The following is a 22,061-nucleotide window of genomic DNA, read 5'->3' on the forward strand; positions in this document are numbered from 1 at the left end:
TTTGTGGATTACTTTTGTGGAGCGGAAAAGAACTTGTACGAATATATGAACCAAACCATAACAGGTTCTGTTTTCCTAATACATTTCTTGTGTGAATGCATGAACGTGAAATGGAACCTGTTCCAATTTGGTTCATGCATTCGCACGTGTTCCGTTCAACAAAAATCATTCACGCAAATGGACATAATCTTGTATTTGTTAATGTATCCCGTAAACAGGCCTTTTCAACAGGTTCTATTTTCTCTTCACGCGTTCATGCCTCTAAATTTTGGGGTGGTTACACGGTGAAAGAAGGCTATCCGGGCTTCCAGCCGGGTGGTCTCTCTCCATTCTGCCACCACTCCATTTGGCACGACTTGAGCCTCGTAACATTGACGGAATAGGGAGTGACCACCCAGCTGGAAGCCCGGATAGCCTTCTTTGACTATATGGGCGGAAAAGCATAAGATATTACTTCACGGTTGAACGGTGAATTTTCCCGTTTATTCTTGCGGTCATGTTTTTACTGGTATGTGTATATAATGTACTGTGTATGACAGTAAAAATATTATAATTGCGTTCATTTTATCAGTTATAATCCATATACTGCCCTCTCTTTCATGGTATCAATTTATGATGTATTTCATGAATTATTTTGTGAATAATTATCGCAATGAAATGCTAGCAGTGAATATGAGTAGTTACGCTATGAATCGTGATAAAAGAGTTGTGTTACTCTCCGATGTGGGAACGAGTCAGAGAAGGTATAGGTAACGTATTGAGATGGCTCAAAAGGTGTGCATGGCTCGTATTGTCGTTAGTTCTTCCACTACTCTTGTTGCCACTGAAGATAATTAGCCACATTCTGTAATGGAGTGTGACCATTCATCCTAAGTGCTCTATTGAGCCTCGAGGATAATTTCATAGTGTCTCCAGCAAACCTGAGGAATTGAGGTTTAGTTATCTCCTCGATATGCCATCAATACCCACTCCAGATGGTAATGTTCCTTTGTCGTCCAGCGATGAGGATGAACTAGAGGACTGACCATATTTTGAATCAGTTAGCTGTGTGGGGTACATCAGGAGTCAGCCATGAAAAAATTAACTCTGTTGAGAATTCTTAAATCCCATCCTTGCTTTAGTACCTTTCCAAAAGACGCACGGAGGGGACAGAAAAAACTCGGGTTGATCTTCAACATAGTTGGTCTTCCACATAGTTGATAGTTTCAAAGACATTTACCCCATGGCTATTGGTATACATCATGGACCCTAGAAACCATATTCTGCCAATCACTGACTTGAGCTATTTATTATGGAGTTCAAGGCACTGCATGACAATGGAATTGTTTTTAGCAAAAAGTTGTACCACGTTCAATTACACAGTTTTGTGTGTGTTGCACCTGTACGTGCTAATATATTTAGAACTGAGGGCCATTATGGCTGTGGCACACTATGGGTGTGGGAATTGTAAAATGAAAGGATCATATGTACAGAATATGGTTGTTTTTTTGGAAACAGATGCTGAATTAAGGACCGATGCAGACTTCACCCCGCAAAGTGATGAAAATCACCTCATTGAAGTATCTCCACTAGTTAAAATTCCTGGGGTAAAACTAGTGACCCCATTTCCCTTTGTACCAATGCATCTTGCATATTTGGGTGTCATGCGCAAGATGATAGCTGCTCTAGTGAAAGGAAATTGATTTCAATTAAGGATTGGTGTGAAAACTCAAGAATATCTCTCCGATATTTTGCTAGTCTCAAGGAACTACATTCCTCATAACTTCGAGAGAAAACCACGGGCACTTAAGGATGTCATGTATTGGAAGGCTACCAGCTTTATAGACTATTTGTATTGTACATTGGACCTTTTGTTCTCAGAAACATGGGAAATTCTCAGGCATACCACCATTTTCTAGCATTCCACATTTCAATGTGGATTGTTAGCTGTGAAGAATACCTTTAATTAAATTCTCTCTTCAGTTATGCAAGGAAATTAATTTTGTACTTTATGAAGAACTTAAATGTATTGCATGGTAAACAATCTGTATCATATAATGTTCATTGTCTCACCCATCTGGCAGGTGATGTCTCCTCTTTTGGAATACTTGAAAATTTTAGCGCTTTTCACCATCGAGAATTGTTTGAGGCGCATTATAAATCTCTTGAAATGCTCTAGTGAACCCTTGTAGCAAATTTTAAAAGAAGTGAGGAAATGAATAACAGTGGGTTTATGTGGCAGATAACTGAGTTTAACATTCAGAGTAAAGAAGTACATATATGTGGAAGAAGGAATTCAAGACTCAGTGATAGGAAAGTCCTTCTACAAGTATGTGGCTTCCAGACATGTAAAAATTTCATGCAGTAGGCCAGACAATTGTGTGTTGCTGACTGATGGTGAGATTTTTACTATCACCATGATAGGCACTGTGGAATCGGAGGTTTATGTTAGGGGCCAGTCATTCCTAAACGTGAAGCCTGCATATACAGTGCCTCCAGACAGTATGCAAGTTGGCTCATTTGTTTAGAGTAAGTATTCACATTGTAAAATCATCAAGATTTGCGATATGAAGTGCAAGATGCTCAAAATACCGAGCCTGCAGTTGTAGGATCCTTTTTTGTGGCATCCTTGCTACATAAATAGCCTCTTATGAGAAATGCTTCCATGAAAACAAATGCTAAGTTAACATGGTCGGTATACTTTATTTATTGAAATTTGCTTGGAGTAAGAGTGGTGTGATTCATTGCACATAAATTATTATCAGCATGAGAACTATTTGAAGATGTTGAGGTATTGAAGGAAAAGTTATTGTATTTTCCTTTTCTATGTTTTAAAGGGAGAGGTCATGGGTAGTTGTTGAATTCGATAATTTCAACAATAAAGGAGATGCGGAAGTAGCAGCTGCGCCTTCCTCTTGGATAGTAAATTTAGAAGGAAGGCAGCTGTGTTACTATCCTGACGTGGGTAGCAGTCGCTTCAAAAAAATTTCTATCATGAATTGTCTTTAGCCTAATGTCTCTTAGCCCAGGCATGAATGTAGAATATTGCCAGGCACAAAAACAGCTATGATTTCATTTCATAAAGTTCTTCCCTTAAAGTAAGGCAGGAAAAATGCAGGAAAATAGTTTATTCTGTGAAAAAAACATGAGATTCAAGTGTTGAGTATCTGAACCAAATAGGCGAATTGCATAGACTATTTTAATATTATTTCTTCCAGATACATATGATGAAGCCTGCCTGTTTGAGAACGCTAATATTGAAACCAGTGACTCTGACATTCACAAACCCCATGGTCGTGGCCTCGGGAAAAAGAAACCAAGCAAGCGGGTTAGGGATCACATTGCAGAGGAAACGTCAAAAAGAGTTGGAAACGGAGGAGAGAGCCAATGGGAGAGGTATTTCACCTCCTCCAATATATGGTAAGGCCTGAATGACTTTTGTGATTGAATGATGACTTCAATTTAGGTTTTTCCCAAAGTCCTAACATTTTTTTAGGCATGTTATTATTGAATAGCTTAATTTTGTTTATTTGCAGTTAACATCACTGATTCCCATGAGCCTGCTACGTAGTCTTAATCTCATGTTGTGCAAGACTCATATACAGTCATGATTATGCCCAGAATTAGCAATGAGAATGATGAAATGGAGGTGGTGATTGACCATAGGGAGGGATTACCATGATGCAGCAGCCATGAAGAGATGGAAGTGATTGTTGCACATGAAATCATCGAAGCAGAAGCCGATGCACCGCCATTTTCAGTAGTACCAAAATCTGATATCAGTAAAATGTCCATGTCCCCCCTAGATCCTCCTATGTATAGGCCTACCCTTCCCTTACACTGAATAGATGTTGGACGGAGGATAGACAAATGGTAAGCGAAGAACTTCCTAGGAAGGGTTGATGAAGTATAGGCCTACATATCCCTTACCCTTGACAGATGTTGGACAAAGGGTACACAAATAATAAGCAAAGGATTTCCCAGCAAGAGTAGATGAATTATATGCCTACCCTTCCCTGGCCCTTAATAAAAGTTGGACAAAGGATAGACATACGGTAAGAAAAGTCATTCCCAGGAAGGATAGGTGAAGTATAGGCCCATCCTTCCCTCACACACAATACATGTTAGACGGAGGGTAGACGAATGATAATCAAAGAACTTCCAAGGAAGGGTTCATGAAGGTTCGTCCTTCCCTTACCCACCACGGAGTGTAGAGCACCAGTTAAATGCCAGTGCATTTCTCAAGAAATATAACCTGTGTCTTGCTGTGCAGATGCTTATGCTGTAGTCATTTCGTACTTACACCACCTTCCGTGTTGTCTTTATAGAAGCATTTGCATGCACGAATTGTAAAGTAAATGACCCAGCCAACTTCTGTGGCTTTTCGACTTACATTACTTTTAGATACAGCTGATCGTTGCACAGATAACATTGTGTCTTTGATATTCCTCTTGTGCCACGCATTGACTCCACTGCCTCCCTCCTGTATCTAGCGATTTGATCGTAGGATTCCTCATAGAATAATCCTCTGAAATAGCTGGCACAGCAATTCTTTAAATCAGGGGTCTCCAAAATACTCGTTTCAAGTATTGAATATCGTATACTTCAGTAATCGGCAAATTTAATCGCGTGGCTAATCGGAACTTGGAATGTGGCCCTCGTGGCTTAGTAAATTGGATAACCCTGGTTTTCCTGGTTTCGCTAGTGGTAGGACCCTCTTACCTTTGTGACCGTGCAGGATTCCTCATCCCATCCCTTCCTTCCCTATCCCGTCCCAGGAGGCGTCGTCGTGCTCCTATTGTGGCAGAGCCGCCTTTCTTTTTCATTCCTGTCCTCCTCCTTCTGTGGTGCAGAGGTGATAATCTTATTGCTTCAGACTTCGGCCCAGGAGAGTAGCCCTGTGAGCCCGCCCTAGGGTTTCGAATCCACTGCCTCCCTCCTGTGTCAACTTGTACCATCTCCTGCTGCTTCTTCTCAACTTGCCTCCTTTCAAGGAAACACAGCTCTCGGTTCCCTCCCTCAGTCACAGTATAAACTTCTCCTGGATCTCCTTCCTCATTAAAAAAATCTTTCACCTTCATATTAAGAGAAATACCATTTTAAGAAATCATCGTAGTCACTTCAATACTTGTTAATGATGGAGAGCCACGGGGAAGGCACGCCAACATTTTCTAAACTAAATAATAACAATATTCATTTTCGTAAATATATAATGGTTATTATTTAAATTCAGGGCACTATGCTAACCTCATCCCAAAACATCTATAACCCTGGATAAAAGCAGTTTTGATGAGATACACAGGAGAAGGCAGCCATGGCATACTTGCATTGACCAAAACCTCTCTTCGCTACACCCAACTGCTGCATCCAGATATCGAAGTTGAGGATTTTGTACGGGCTAATGCAATGAGGATTTTAGACCAATACGTCTGCTCCATATGCCACCGACCATATCAAATCAGCATTGAAGATTTTTAATGTTTGGTGAGTGTTCCTTTAACAGAGGTGACTTCAATCCAAAGCACGTCTCCTGGGGAGCTTCAATGATGACTTTTTCTTAAAGAGAATTCCTTTTCATTGCAAAGTAATATTAGTAATGCAGTTGATCTAACTTCACAACATATTAAACTTGAAGTACCTCTGGGATACATGATGTTGCCTTCACTACGAGCAATGTAACTCCCGTTTTAAGTCTTTTGTTTCTGGCCACCATTTTCAAGTACATATCTGCTAAAGGACTTTTTGCATTGCCAGTCCAAAAAGGGCAACCACTGAAACCTCTTCAGACTTGCAAATAAGCGGTTTGGCTTATGGCAGAAAAAGCACACACACAAGAAATAAACCACGGAAAATAAAACTCTCCAAAAAATGCGTCAGCTTCCTCGTATATGAGAAACCACAATTGGCAAATAATCTTCAAGACCATCCAGCTCTCTTGTAAATCAAGATTCAAACCTTTACAAAATTTATGAATTTCCAACTCTGCAGATGTAACTAAACCCTGGCTGTATGAACAAAGTCCCTCTGACAAGCATGAAACTTGAAAACATGCCACTCTTCTCCACCGAAATGCAATAACCCCCTTCAATACTTCAAGATACCGTATTTCTCCGAATATAGTCCCGCCCCCTAATGTTGAGGTTAAGTTTCGGGAAAAGTTAAAAAGTTACTTTTACCACGGATATTTTTGGAAAAAAACGGGGGCCTATATTCAGACATTTACGGCATTTGTTTCTGCACTTGTTCCGCTTGTCTACTGGTAGTGACCTATGATTACAAGGAATTGAACTAGGATGTAACCATGGATCATAAAGTTACTTAAAAAATTAATTCTCCTTCAGCTCAAATACTTTAAATAGCGTGAAATAAAAGGTAAAAGAGGGTACACATTTCCAACAGGATAACTAATGCATATCCAACAGTGGGGACAGTTATCTTAAAGACTATTGTAGAGTAATTTGTGCTCTGATATTGTTTCCTTGCATAAGTCGAAGCCTATCTGTCCAGTACATCATGTCATTTTGCATGCTTCTAAGGCCTTAAAAAAGATGTCATATTTTCCCTCCACCAATAACAACTTATTTTTAAGCCTTTCTTCCCAGTGCCTACAATAGGTAGACATTTTCTGTGCTACGAGTGGCATTAAAACGATTTAAACCTCTCTGTGCTACTTCATCTTTAGGGTGAAGTTACCCTGTTATTTTCGTCCCTCAGATTTGCGACTTGAATTCAACTAGGTGCCCATCCCTTACCCCAACCACTGGGTAAAATATGGACATGCACTCCATCATAAGCCACCTATCACAAGAAATCTTCCATTCTTCCAGAAAAAAATGAAATCTATGGAGGAGTATACATAGAAAGCCAAAAGCAACTAATGCCTCATGGGAGTCAATATTGAGCAGTACTATCCATCTGTGGGGACACCTCAGTGAAGAAATGCTAGTGCATTGCTCAAGCGTATAAGACCTGTGGCTAGCTGTTCAGCTGCATAAGCTGTTGTGGTTTCATATATACACCTCCTTCTGTGTCGTGAAATCAGTATCATCTATGTGAGCAAACTGCTAGGGAGTACAATCTAACCCAGCCAACTACCACAGCTACTTGGCTTTCCTTACAAGCTGAACGTCTGCACGGTTCATAAGTATGGTAAGTAAAAATAATTTGACAATGCCCAAGAGTAGCTCAGAGTAACCACTATTGTTGATAGTTCTTAAAAAAGTTTTAGTCCAAAAGTGAAACACTAAGAAAACTTACCCCTATGAAAAAATTGTATAACCCTGTTTCAAATTTTTCATAGGGGAATACATATGGTTGTTTACTAGCATGAACTCATGACCTTCTCACTGTTAACCCAACTCTTTCTCAACCCTTTTGCTCACATTTTGGTGGTGTCCTATTCACATATCTGCTCTATTGTCAATCTGGAACCAACTGCGTGCATAAGAAGCAAAAGAAGCGACCCTGCCTACTTCCACGGCTATCCTTATTTTACCTTCCGTCAGGTGCAGTGTGCCTGATGGAAGCAAAAAAACATTAACTCATGGCATGGCTCAGTGGTATGCCTTTAAAGTAAGTGTAAAGCACCATTATTAGTGCAAAGAAACACTTAATTTATGCCTTATCTACTTTGTAGATACTCCTTCAGACACAATCATATAGCCCCGGACTGATCCAGCTAGGTGCGATTTGATGTGATCTTTTGGCTATAATTTTTTATTTTATGTAATGTAATTAAGCATACAAGATCAGGGTTTCTTCATTTTCTAGCTAATTTATCAAATAATTCTATAATTTTGTTTTATTGTGCTATTACTTTGCTTTGTAATGCTGAAAAATATGCAGCCTTTCTCAGGGATGCTGACTTACAAAAAATATTGGGGGGGGCAAACAGGGGCCCAATCTTGCCCCGAGAAATTTTATAAGTAGTGAGTTTAAAGTCTTTTTAAGCATTTTGGAAGAGTCATATGATCAACGTTAGTACTTGGATAACTTGAATATCGATATCTGGTCACTACAGGGAAAATCAACAACCCTGACACATTTCCTCGCACTCATAATGAAGTTTTGAGGAGGCTCAGGCCCAATGGAGTCGGCGCCTCAGGCTTTTCTGTCAGCTTCGAGAAGTAATAGGCTGCATAGAGCATTTCATAACGAAAAGTTACTGCAAGCATCAAGGGTCTATGCCGTCTAGTCTCGTGGAAAAATAAAAACAAAGTGTCGCTGTGCCTGTCAGATCCATTGTGCCTGGCCGAGGGTTAAGATGTGAACATCTGCACGGTTCTTTTTATGCCTCGGCCCTTCCACCTAGGCCACGAATGAACTCCATCTGAATGAACTTCATTCCTGTGTCTACTTGTACCATCTCCTGCTGCTCCTTCTCAACTTGCCTCCTTTCAAGGAAACAACAGCTCTCTCTTCACTCCCTCAATCATAATGTGAACTTCCCCTGGCTCTCTTGTATCATTTAGAAAAACTCATCTTCCTTAAGACAGAGTGAAATACCGCTTTAAGAAATTATCATAGTCGCTTCTTCACTTTTTAGTGGATGAACAACCACCGAAGAGCATATAAGTATTAGTTGAACTTTCTGGTGGATCTCATTAATCTACAGGAGCAATTTTTCATAGTTTATATCCAACGTTTATAATGAGTTCATTTTGGATTTTAAAGCTGCCGATACCCCTATGAAAAAATTGTATAAAACCGTATAAAATTTCTATACAGTTTATACAGGTTGTATACAATTTGTATACATTGTATACAAATTGTATAAACTGTATTAATTCACATGCTGTATACAGCATATACATTTTGTATACAATGTATACAATTTGTATACAATGTATACAATTTGTACACAATGTATACAATTTTCAATGATGCATCAACATCCCGAAGCCACTTCTGACTTAAAATTACATCCAAATAATTACAGCGAGAAAGAGTACATACCTCACAGTTTTTCGTAGGGGTGAAATGTTTTCTTCTTATCGCCCAAATGCACTTCTTCTTCAACTCAGGATCTTTTGGAGAGCTAAAAACTTGAACCATATGTCCCGGAGTTTCCATTACATCCCGACAATACACACACGAAAGGCATTTCTAACAAAAATATCTCACAAACACGTTTCTGAAGCCCAGTGAATGAAATTAAAGAATAAGGGAAACTTCACCATTACCAGACACTCTATTCTTCACTAACTTAACCACAAAAATCCCTGAAATGTAGTGAGACGTGACGTAAACGACGCGATCTCCAACGGCTTGTGAAGGCATGTGATCTTTCTAGGAGGATAGGGCACGATGGCACCAGATGGCACCACCCGCGAAAGAAAATAGTCCCAGACCGAATACAGTTTTATCGATGAGATACAATTTTATCGATGCATATGAATTTGCCAGTCCTCTTGCATCTTTTTTCGTCATTAAAGGAAATAAAGAAACAAAACCTTCTAAGTAACTTCCTAAGCGCGATTTTTGTATCTTGATTGTCCACCCTCGTATTTAGGTACGAAAACTTCCTGTGCCGTCTGGGTACCTGGGGTAAATAGTGCTAGTGTTTTGATAGCTAGTAATATTGCATTATTAAATTAAATGATATTAGCCGTTGGACTCTATGCAAATTCTATCGAAAATTATTTAAATAGAAGCTTTGGGAGGCTGTGGGATAAAATTTATAGCCATCTAAACGATATTTTAATATAAAAGTTATCGAAAAAAATATGTCGTTTAAGTCACAATGCTACATTTTCTGTGATTAAAAAAATTGAAAAATGATCATGCTTTCAGCTGTTTATTTATTTTTTCCTACAAAATGATGTATGATATATTGTTGTTAATTTATAATTTCTTCCTGGATGCTTTCAGCCAATACTTCCATGGGCATTGCTGAGAGGGAGTTAAGGGCCAGGTTGGAAATGATGGAAGAGGAGAGGAACTATTTACGAAGATAGTATGAAATGAAGATAAAAAGATCCCTGGAGAAGGATAAAATAACAAAAGATAGACTGAGGCAAGCTGTGGCTGCTAGAAAACTAGCGGAAGCACAACTGAAATAGTTTTGTGGGAAACGTGACCCCTAATTTGTAAATTTTATTTTTATAAAATATATTTAAAAATTTTAAGATTTGCATATAAATTTATTCCTTCAACTCGTTAATTCCTATCATGAAAACATGAGATAATGGCTGAACTTAAGGAAATCGGTGCCTGTTATTAAGGGAATTGGATTTGGAACAAGTTTTGGTATCTAGCAACAGCCAAAAAACATAATAGACTACAAAGTTGAATAGTGGTAGGTCAAGGTACCTAATTCGCACTGGTGACCAAAAGCACCAAGATACAAATTTTTTGTGGCGCAAACACTGATAACTGAGACTGAGGAGGTAATGTAGCGAAATAAAAACCAGATAATGTGGCCGTTGTGTTTTAAAGGTTTAAGTAATTGCATTCCTAAGATCGAATAATACAACTAGTACGCCGTTGGATAGATTTCCTGTTTCCGTCCTTGCTGTCATTTTGATGGCGACGTTTCACCAACTGTGCTGAAGGTGTCCTCAGGCCAGGCTGAGTTGCCCGATGTTTATACGGTGGCGGCAGACTGAGGGAGCGCTTGCCCGTCGCTGATTGGTCCCTATACGGGGCAGGGGGGGTCCTTCTGGGGTCCAGAAACAAGCGTGGTGCTGGAAATTCCAGATGCTGGAAAGGGTGTAACCGTATTCCTGATTCATATGTTATGGTATTTTGGTAATTTACACCGATTCTCTGATTATTCTACTACGATATATTGCATTTCTTTGGCCAAGAATTTTGCTTTATCAAAATTGATTTCATGACCTGGCTCTGACAAGACATGTTGAACAATTTCTGATTTCTCTTCTTGTCTTGCATCTACTTCTTCAGTGTTCGAGCATTTTCTTTTATTCAGCATTGTATGACCCTTTTAGTTTGTCCTACGCATGATTTCACACAGATGTATTGAACCTCGTATACACTCTAACCTGAGATTCACTAAGGAGCGACGAAATGAGGCCGCACCATCTCAAGCAGAGGCCCTCTCACGGCTTCCTTAGGAAACCGGTACCGCTGCAGGAACTCAGTATCTCTAAAAAAAATCGAATGGATTTTGCGCATCACGGACGTAAAACTTCTTCAATCTCAGATGTTGGCTCGCTAATCTATCGAGACGACGAACAAAGGCCTCCAGGCTGTCCATCCTCGTCAAAGATAACCCACATCACGGATAAATGGGAAAATATGAACGTGTATTCAGCGAGGTGATACACAAGAAAAGGTTGAGATGAAAGGGACATGGTGAAATTAATGAAAATGGGTGAAAACGAAACTATTTTTGAATGGGCAAATGAGCAATATGACAGAATGAATAAGTTGTATGCTATGAATTAATATGGAAGTGAATAAAGGCATAAATGAGTAACTTTTTAACGAGAGCACAACAGCAACGAACGTATTGGAACAAGCAGCAACACGAAGTCAATAAAATACGAAAGCAACTAAAGATTTCTGCTTACAATTCCAGTAGTACCTGTTTTCTCCGCTTCATGCATATGTCGCAAGGTAAGGCTCACTCCGCTCCCATTGTAGGGGACTGCAAGGGGGCCCCTACAGCCTAGGGGACGACTATTAATACCAGATTTGTGCGTGGGGGACTGTAAGGGGATACCTAGAGCTAGGGGACCCCTGGGGGTCGACTATTAATACGGCCCTAATTGTTGAATTAACCGAAGGTTTTGTAAAAACATGTTAGAACCCAGGCTATCTTTAGTTTGTTTTGGAGCTGCAATGTATATCCATTCTGAAATAACCGCCGCACGAATTCTAATATCGATGTGTCGATGCGATTTGAATTCGTCTTTTGAGTCGAGTTGCCAATCGATTAGTTCATGAGCGGGAGCATGCCGGAAAATTGTGTTGATGACGGAAAGTAGACAACTCTCAATTTTGTGTGCTTTGAGAGGTAGTATTCTCGCTATTAAACATTCCTTTTGGATTTATTTTGATTCCGGAAATATTTCTTGTCGAGGTTAGTAGTTTTTTGTTTGTAAGAAGTTAGTGGTTAAGCAATGTAAGTACCTAATTTGTGTTGTTGTTGTCCCTAAACTAAAGACGTTATCCTGCTTATTTGCTAAATAGGTTTTAAGTTGCTGCTGGATCCTTTATTTCCTATCAAGTAAGTTGAGAAAATTATTGGATAATTTTTTTACTGTGAGGCCCTCGCCCTGAATTCGTATTCGTGTATAATATCCATATTGTTGGCGGAGAGCCATGTGCGATTTGCTAGTGTGTTTGAGTGATGATGGGCCTCTAACAATGCGCAATTTCATGTAAGAACCTCATAGTAATGTCAAGTGTACAATTAATCTTGTTCAAAGATTATTTTGCTTGGTGTGAATAGCTAGTTTCTGTAGTATATGTATGGGTACGATATAAACATTTAGCGACGGTTCGATTACGTTATGAAAGTGTAACATGAAGTAGCATTGTGTGTTCCGGAGAAGAACAAACTGTGTTTATTTGGTGTAGGACTTCCTTCAAGTCTATGTTAGTTGTTTTTTGGGTAAAATGTTAGATGTTAGCATAATTATATTCGTGTGTTAATTTTGTCATTTAAAAGGAGAACTTAATGTATCCGACTTGTTAGCAAAATAGATGTTGAGATATCCTGTATTTTTATGACATCGTCACCGACTTCTTATTCTTGTATCATATCCAAATTTATGGTGGAGAAAATTGCGCGATTTGCTATAGTGTGCTTTGTTGTTTATGGATCTCATTAGAAATGCATAATTTCATGTCAGCACCTCATAGTAACACATGCAAGTGGTCTCTCATATGTCAAGATTGCTTTCTTCGTGTGATAGCAAGTATTCCGTCTTCTAGGTAATTTCTCCATATTTCCGGTGCAACCGCGTCGGTTTGTTGGTGATGACAACAGTTTCGCTGGCACTGCTGCCAGCGTCTTCAGGTCGAAGATGATGCCGGTCCACGATTTTCGTCCTCCTTATATAGGGGGTCAGTCCCGCCAGTTGTGGCTGCCGCTCTCCTATTGGTCCGCCTAATGAGCCTCCTCCAATGGGCATCCAGATGGTGGCCGTCGTCTCTGTTAAAATTGTCCGTCCGGGCTATCTCAATGGATTCGCGGATGAGTCTGGGAAAATATCTGCCTTCTTTCACTATTATCCTGGCGTCGTCAAACTTAATGTCATGTCCCGGGGTCCAGGCGTGCTCCAGTCCAGCTCCAGCAGCGCCGAGCACGCCTGGACCCCGGGACATGACATTAAGTTTGACGACGCCAGGATAATAGTGAAAGAAGGCAGATATTTTCCCAGACTCATCCGCGAATCCATTGAGATAGCCCGGACGGACAATTTTAACAGAGACGACGGCCACCATCTGGATGCCCATTGGAGGAGGCTCATTAGGCGGACCAATAGGAGAGCGGCAGCCACAACTGGCGGGACTGACCCCCTATATAAGGAGGACGAAAATCGTGGACCGGCATCATCTTCGACCTGAAGACGCTGGCAGCAGTGCCAGCGAAACTGTTGTCATCACCAACAAACCGACGCGGTTGCACCGGAAATATGGAGAAATTGGAACCTGAACACCGCGGAAATCTACGTAGTCACATTCTAGGTAATGTTATATGCATTTCGGAGTTGTTTGGCCCTACCATAATGATATTATGTGTTCTAAATGTTCGCAGGTATGTACTATACGTGATGCTATCATACTGTTTAGTCCTATCATCTTATGTGTCATGAAATACCATTATTAGTAGGAATACGGTGTGTATTAAAATCCTCACCTGGCGATTCATGTATCACATTCTTCTCTCTCAACGTCGCGGACATATTCAAACTCTCGCATTTTCAGCCTTAAAAACTTCATATATTTGTATATATTTGATTTGTAATATCTTATGAAAACTAGCGAAAGCATGAAAATCTAAACCGGAAATCTCTACCTTCAGCAAATATAATTGATTATAGGCGTTATTATCTATGAGAAGTTTAAGATCTGAATCTTCTGTTTATAACATAGAGGTGTGTAAGAACGTAGGATCTGTTTAGGGATGTGACATCAAGAAATATAAAATATAATTCGAGTTTGATTTGAACGTTGATATCTGTTTCTCCAAAAATTTGGTTTTCACCTCGACAGTTTTATGAGTGACATGGTTTACGACGACTAAGTGCTAAAGTCTGAGTAATAATTCATGAAAATATAAGCTTTTTATGTTCAGCTTAATGTATCAAGATGGTTTATATGGAGAGCATTGGGGTTCCGTAGTATATCCCGTTTAAAAGTATGGGCTGATATATCAAATAATAAGCGAAGAGATGGCGTAATTGGTAATTACATAAGTTTATTTATTAAAAACAATTTATGGTTGACTCGATTCTAGGTTTCATGAATTAGAATGCCTGTTTATACCTGGCAAATTATTTGAGTTTCTTTTCAGTTGCCATCATGAAGTGCGTATTTCCAATTGTTTATAATGCATCTTTTAATGTTGAGTTTTGTGGTATCACCATGACATTTGCTTTTAAACTGCCCATTATTATTTTGTGGTTGTGACTTTACTTTATTGAGGGGTGATTGATGCTCTTTCCATTTGCCATCGTGAAGTATCTATTTCCATTTGTTCATAATGCAATATTAGTGTTGAGTATTGGGTATTTTAATGACATTTGCTTTTGGACTGCCTGATGATGTGTTCTAGTGAACATGCTTTTGGAGTGCTTATAGATGTTCCTTTTATTGCCATCATAGAGATCATATTTTTGTTTGATCTTAATATTTATTTTAGTGCTGATTTTTGGGGGATGCTAATGGCATTGCTTTTAACCTGCACGATCATTTTGTAAAATAGAAGGTGCCTCATTAGTGCTGATGGATACTCTTTTTAATGGAGAGCATGATGTCAATGTTGTGTGTGTCTTTGTTGCTCTATATAGTACAGAGCAAACATAATGAAGATACAATTTTGCATGTTCCACAGGAGTTTTAATTAACGACCCAGATTTCGACTGTACACTATGTCATTATCAAGTGTTTTGGACAAACAAAAGATTTCTCAGTACATAGTGTACTGTCAAAACCTGGGTCAGTAATTAAAATTCATGCGGAACATACAAAAGTGTGTCTTCATTGTTTCCTGTCACCAAGTTCCGCCAAGTATCGCCTTCCAGCCTTAAGTTGAATAGTACAGAGTATATGAGGAATCTAATGACAGTGGCTTTATAAACGAATTTTACAAAAGAGGATCTTCCAATTTAAACGAGTTTTCACCCACCATGCATTGAAATGGGTTTACAAAAGTCTCCACTCACGTTGGTGACGAACAAATTGATATGAGTTTCATGGGGAAATAAGCTGTGATTAGGTTTATCAACTGAAATTTGCATTTGGGATGATGTTATTTATCAAATTCATAGCTCCTCAATATTATTCCTTGCATTTGCTATTTCATTGTGCAAAATATTGGGAAAAAGAGGATTATGGAAAAGAGTGAAGCACAGCGGACATTTTTGAAAGTCAATTAAAAGGGGTGACTGGAGAGACAATAGAATTGAATTCTACGGTATGGAATTGGGCACCCTCAGTGCATTCCTCTTTGCCTATTAACTGCCAGAATATTTTGTGTAATAGAACATGCCTTCTTAGTGCTCATTGGGGCTCTTTTAAATTGTCATACTGAAGTGCCTTTTTTCCAATTGTTCTTGAAAAATTCTCTTAGTGCTGAGTTACTAGGAGTGCTCATTATATTTCCCTTAAGGAAGCCTGAATGTTTTGAATGGTGAATTTGCTTTCCAGGTTTTTAAGGATGCTCTCTTTAATTGCTTACATGAAGCATATTCCTTTACCTTGCTTTGCTTAATTGCATCTTCAAATTTGAGGTCAGGGATGCCAATATAATGCATCTGCAACTTATCATCAGCAATTCCCAATGCAATTTTCAATTCCCAGTACAACCATTGAGCAATTACAATAGCATTATAATGATGCAGTCCTGTGACTGGCCTACCCTTTTATCTCTGCCTCAATTCTCCAGTCTTATATCAGCACGCTTCCTGAATATCTATACCTTCTAATTTGCCTTATCTTTTCCTCATTGATGATAACAGTCACGTTTCCATAGTCATTTACCCTCCCAACTTTCGTTTTCACTACATATGCTTTAATCCCATTTTCTTTCATTCCTTCCTCTAAACTATTTCTCATTATTTGAAGCTTCTGATTGTCATTGGCCAGAATCTCCATGTCATCGGCAAACCTGATGCATTTTTCATTGCATCCTACATTCCCTTCTCATTTTACATTCTTCGTGGTTTTTCTGGCCATCTCCTCCATGTATATGTCAAGTATTGTGAGTGAAAAGCAGTAGCCCTGGCCTACTGCCCGGCACAGATTCATACATCCAATTTCATAGCTACCGTCTGGTTTTGTACAATTCCCTTATCAGCCTACCATCCTTCCAGTCTACTTTCTTTATCTTAAGAATATCCAATAGCTTATCCCATTTTTTCCTGTCAAATGCTTTTTCCAGATCCATAAAGCCAAAGCTAACATCTTTTCCTCTTCCCCAGTATTTTCCTCCGATGTTCTTAGCTGTGCAATAGTGTCTATGGTACCCCTACGTCTTCTGATAGTCCCCTGGACGTATACCGATATTAAATATGTTGTTACACAATTCTACTACTTCTTGTTGACCTTCTAAGCACGTAAATAATTCAATAGGAAGCTCATCTATGCCCATTGTATTACCATTATTTATGTATTTCATTGTTTGTGCTATCAATTTTAACGAGCATTGGCTTCATATTTTTGTTTGATTGTAGTTGATAGACATAATGTCTTATTGTTAGAGCAAATTAAAGATGCACACATAACAAAAGGGGTGGCCCATGTTGATTCTTTGAGGCCGGTATATTGCCTTCTATCTAATGGCTTTGGTTATTAACCAAAGTGCTATTATAAATTAGACCAGCATAACTATTTATGTGATTGAACCATAAAAATTCTTTTCTAGGGCTCCCAGCTGGTGGAAGGAAGTTTAGGGAAACATCTAAGTATTCCTGCCTCAGCCTCACTGACCGTCATTTAATCTGAGAGTGGAGCATCTCATGCAGGGGAATGAAGAAATGTGATTAATGAAGATAAGGAAAATCGTGGAACTGTTCTTGCTGATAAGTTAATATCTTGCTCAATTCCTTATACTGGACAAACAGACATCCAAAATCAGTGGAGGCAGAGTCACAAGGTCTGTTGCGAGGTGTGGTAGTGATTGTGATGCACCAATTATCCCTAATGCCCTCAGGATGATTAGAATAAGTAAAAAGAGGAGCAGTTGTGTAGAGGCAGTCATGGGGAGCAAAGATGAGTTTAGTAATTGTGAGAGGAAAACTGCTGTAAATGGACAAATTTCAAACGAAACTTCATATAATTGCTACCACTGTACCAGTGGATACAGCAGCAAAAGGAAGCTCATCAAACACCTTGAAACTCATTTTGGTGCCAGCAATTTAGTCGTGGATGATGAGTCATCCGATGTGCCAGATATAAAAGGTGCAAATAGAAAAAGACAAGGGCTGAGGCGAAAAGGAAATGGGTCTCTTAAGGAAATAGCTGAAGGAATACCTGAGAAAGGAAAGGCTAGGAAAGGGAGACGATCAATTAAAGAAGCTAAACCATGTGTAGAAAGTGTGTCCTCGAATTCCTCCTCTTGTACTAGAATCATCAAAATTGATAAGTGTTCAAGTGCAAGAAAGAGGCCTTATTCATGTAGTGTGTGTAATAAGTGTTTTACTAAATCTTCTACTCTCACCAATCACATGCATATACACACAGGGGAAAAGCATTATTCCTGTAGTGTATGCAATAAGTCTTTCTCTCAGAGTAGCACCCTCAACACCCATATGCATACCCACACAGGAGATAGGCCTTACTCATGTAAAATATGCTTTAAATCATTCAGTCGTAGTGATAACCTTACCGTGCACATGCGCATACACAAAGGAGAAAAACCTTATTCCTGTAGTGTCTGCAGTAAGTCTTTCTCTCAGAGTGGCCACCTCAACAACCATATGCTTACACATACAGGAGAGAAGCCTTACTCATGTAAAATATGCTGTAAATCATTCAGTCATAGTAGTACCCTTACCGTGCACATGCGCATACACACAGCAGATAAACCTTATTCCTGTAGTATCTGCAGGAATTCCTTCACTCAGAAGGGCACCCTCAACATGCATATCCGTACCCACACAGGAGAGAGGCCTTTTTCATGTACAATATGCTGCAAATCTTTCTCTAAGAGTTACAACCTAAGCACACACACACGTATACACACAGGAGACAGACCGTATTCCTGCTATGTCTGCAGCAAGTCCTTTTCTCACAAGTCCAACCTTGACAATCATATGCGTGCTCATGGAGGGCAGAAACCGTATCCATGCAGCGAATGTGGGAAATCTTTCTCTGGAAAGAGTTACCTCGTGAGTCATTTCCGTACACACATGTGAAGGACATTATTCTTCCAGCTACGGGTATGATGGGTTTACTCAGACGTATGAATTGTACACATGCATAATGCATATTCATAGGAAGGAAAGGTCTCATAGATTTCATGATTGTTCTCATTTTACCTTGAGAAAATCACTATTGAGGAGCCTCATAATTAATTCTCACTTTTGCAAGTAGTGTTTTATTGTGATGACTAAATTCCATGTATATGGTTTGCAACACAGTGTAATGAATGCTCAAAGTAGTGGTGCATTACTGATTTGCAATTTCACTGAGATATTTAGCAATAAAGTGCAAGGCCACCCACTGCCACACTCTGAATAAAGGCAGTATGCGAGTAACTATTACTCAATATTGTCTTCTTAAAGGTGCAATTTCCTTTATCATATCCTTAATATGTCTCAATGTGGATTTATTATGAATGCAAGGTTTGATGGGTTGAAATCGTGGAAATTATTCCATAGCAGAAAAAGATATAGTGACATTAATGAATAGATGTGTTGTATTAAAAGAAATTATTAATATGATTTTCAAATATGTTTGCTCTGCCAATTTTTTAATCGTAAAATATCATTTTCTATTGTGAAATATTGTCACACTACTGTCACAATTTTCTATTACTGCAAAAATTTATCTTTTGCCTCATCGTAATAATTTCAATTTAATCAATCCTTTGTATGCCTGTCATTTAAATTTTCCAGAATGTATCTTCAGAATATTTTTCTCATTTTAGATCAATTTGATGGTAGATTAGGATTGACGAAGTGTGAAACCTCAGGCACTTGACTTATGGATGTGCTTTATGGTTGCTGCTACTATATGCTTCTCATTAGCTTAGTCATTGTTGTGTTTTTGGATGAATTGTACATTACTTTAATGATGCTACTATCCTTGTTAATCAACTGAAAATAAGATTCTGTATTGTAACGGCAGCGCTAATTATCATTTATGAGTAGCACTTGTCCCAATTCCTACCCTTTCCTTTTTTGACTATTGGAGTGTGTTTGGCATAAATGTAATTTATTTCATGTATGCATATTTTCATCGAAATTTGCTCAACTTGTGCTCAGAGAAATATGTTGAGCATATTTTCAAGGGAATATGTGAAAAATGTGTTCAGATTTTTTTTTACGACTTATTGAGGGCATACATTCAGGATGATATGTACCTTTTTTTCAATATGTACTTCCTTCATCACGTTCACTGCATCATTCTCAAAACATGCATGATACGATAGGCCACGTACAAGCACAGTCATGTCATGTAGAATATTTGGAGCATATTCGTATTTTCTGAGCATATTCAGTATATTTTAGAGTAATCTGCAATAGCTAACCTATAATCAATTGGTACCTAGGTTAATTATAAGCTTAATTAGAATTATTATGGAGATTATGGAAGGCTTGCGCGGTGCGCTGGTAATGTAGGCTGCATTTTCTGGGTTTCACCACGTCGTGGTTGTGTGGGAGACAGCAGTTTCTCCTGCATTCCAGCAGGCGTCTTCAGGTGGAAGTGATTATGCCGTGTTCTGGCCACAATTATACATGCAGCCGTGTGGTGTATGTTCTCCCTGATTGGTCGCCTTGCCGCTAATACTATAGGAGTATGGGCCGCAATCTTAAGCGCATTGTCACCTTTTGTTTCTCTGCCTTCCTGCTCAGACATCCTCGTGGTGTAGTAGTGGTTACCATTCACTGAATATATAATCAGTTCTCATAAGAACTCTCATAATTCATTATCATATTATCATCCTTTACTCATTTATTTCATTACTCACTTATCAAACATTCATTCACTCTCATCAAACTTCATGTTTTTTGCCTTCAATTTGATTCCACTTCCATCTGCATTTTTCATTTCCATCGGTCACGTTTCATCTCTAATTTCATTTACGTATTCGTGAATTGCTGTGTGTGATTTTCACATTTGTTTTTCGTGAGTGATATTCACTTTGGTTTTAACGGTTGAATTTCATTCTACTGCAGACACGTGTTCATTTTGTGTATCACATTTGCTGGACTCCACTGCCAGATTTTGCAGGAACTTTTAATAGGTAAGTGTATGCTATTAATATACCCTTATTTTGAATTATTGTTCTCCTGCTGCTAAACCTGTTGATTTAGCTCGCATTGTATTGTGTATTTCTGGTCACACATTAAGATACATTGTTACGTCGGTTCCAGGTCATAGCCATTAACAACTTATATTGTTTTACGTTTGGAAAAAAATCACATCAGAAAAGAGCCTAGATACCTGGGAATCAACAATATAACAGAAATGTAAGTATATAGTATAGTATATATTTTATTATCCGAAGACCAGATTACACTGATATAGGAGTCGTCAGGTACATAAAATATATAACACAGGTACATAAAAAATATAACACAGGTACATAAAAAAATATAATAGACAAATAATTATACACTATTACCCTGAAGAAATTCATCTACAGAATAATATAATTTTTCTAGTAAAAAGCGTTTAGCTTGTATTTTAAATGAACCAGAAGTTTTACAATTTTTTAATCTGGATGGTAATTTATTGTACAGGCGTAACTCTATAGGTTTTGGGCCTAGAATTGCTGATTTATTCCTGACATAATTATAATGAATGGTATCATGACCTCTTGTGTAATAATCATGGACATCACAGTTTTTAGGGAACTCATAGAAATTAGTTTTGATAAACATGAGGACAAAAAGAATATACACACATGGGAGTGAGAGAATATTGAGTCTTTTAAACATAGGTCGGCATGGGGCATTATAAGGAGCAAAGACCATAAGTCGTGCAATTTTCTTTTGCAGCCTAAAAAGCTTAACTGAAGCATGTGTTGATCCCCAGTAAATAATGCTAGTAATGATGCGAGAGTAAAATTGGCCATAATAAAGTGTTAACAGCACGTCAGAACTAACAGAAAATCTAAGAAACGTATAAGAAAACAAGTGGAACGTAGAATTTAAAGTAGATAACAGATATGTTCTTCCCAAGATAGATTTGACAAGATGATAAGTCCTAGGAATTTAACATCTTGAGCTTGGCGCATGAATTGACCATCATGGGCAAGATTAAGGTCAACACCATGTTTTCTCCTGAGATTAAAGTGCATGGCTAGGGATTTATCGACATTTATACCTAAGCAATTTAAAGAACACCAGTCGCTCAACTGCTGAAGAAGTATTTCACTTTTCTCAATTGTGCACCGTAGTGATGTGGATGAAACTGGAATGTTAGCATCATCAGCATAAAGGACAATCTTTGAACAGTCTGTTTGTAGATTATGAAGGAGATCATTAATATATATCAGGAATAATATAGGGGCCAAAATAGATCCCTGAGGGACTCCACAATAAACATCTTTAGGCGTGGAGTTGTACACAGAACCTTCAATATTCAAACTAACTCTTTGAGATCTATCAAATAAATAGGATTGCATCCAGTTATTTGGTATACCACGAATGCCTAACTTTTCCAGTTTCTTTAACAGTAAGTGATGGTTAACATTGTTAAAGGCCTGTGAGAAGTCA

At 38.6% G+C, this 22,061-nt stretch overlaps 1 protein-coding gene across 2 annotated transcripts; it reads left to right on the forward strand.

Moving 5' to 3' along the window:
- The first annotated feature begins 11,892 nt into the window (after window positions 1-11,892).
- Window positions 11,893-19,463, forward strand: LOC124172851 (zinc finger protein OZF-like). Of its 2 annotated transcripts, XM_046552352.1 has the most exons (3): window positions 11,893-12,025; window positions 12,136-12,172; window positions 17,039-19,463. In XM_046552352.1, exon 3 carries the CDS (start codon window positions 17,328-17,330, stop codon window positions 18,528-18,530), a length of 1,203 nt encoding a protein of 400 aa, XP_046408308.1. In that variant the 5' UTR covers window positions 11,893-12,025; window positions 12,136-12,172; window positions 17,039-17,327; the 3' UTR covers window positions 18,531-19,463. The 2 variants fall into 2 exon arrangements, with proteins under 2 accessions (XP_046408308.1, XP_046408309.1); XM_046552353.1 differs by lacking the exon at window positions 12,136-12,172.
- Window positions 19,464-22,061: the final 2,598 nt, after the last annotated feature.

This window comes from Ischnura elegans (assembly GCF_921293095.1).
Source record: "Ischnura elegans chromosome 13 unlocalized genomic scaffold, ioIscEleg1.1 SUPER_13_unloc_3, whole genome shotgun sequence".
Lineage (NCBI taxonomy): Eukaryota > Metazoa > Arthropoda > Insecta > Odonata > Coenagrionidae > Ischnura > Ischnura elegans.

Excerpts from the sequence above, each read along its gene's own strand:
- LOC124172851 (XM_046552352.1), top strand. The coding sequence starts at position 17,328 with ATGATTAGAATAAGTAAAAAGAGGAGCAGTTGTGTAGAGGCAGTCATG.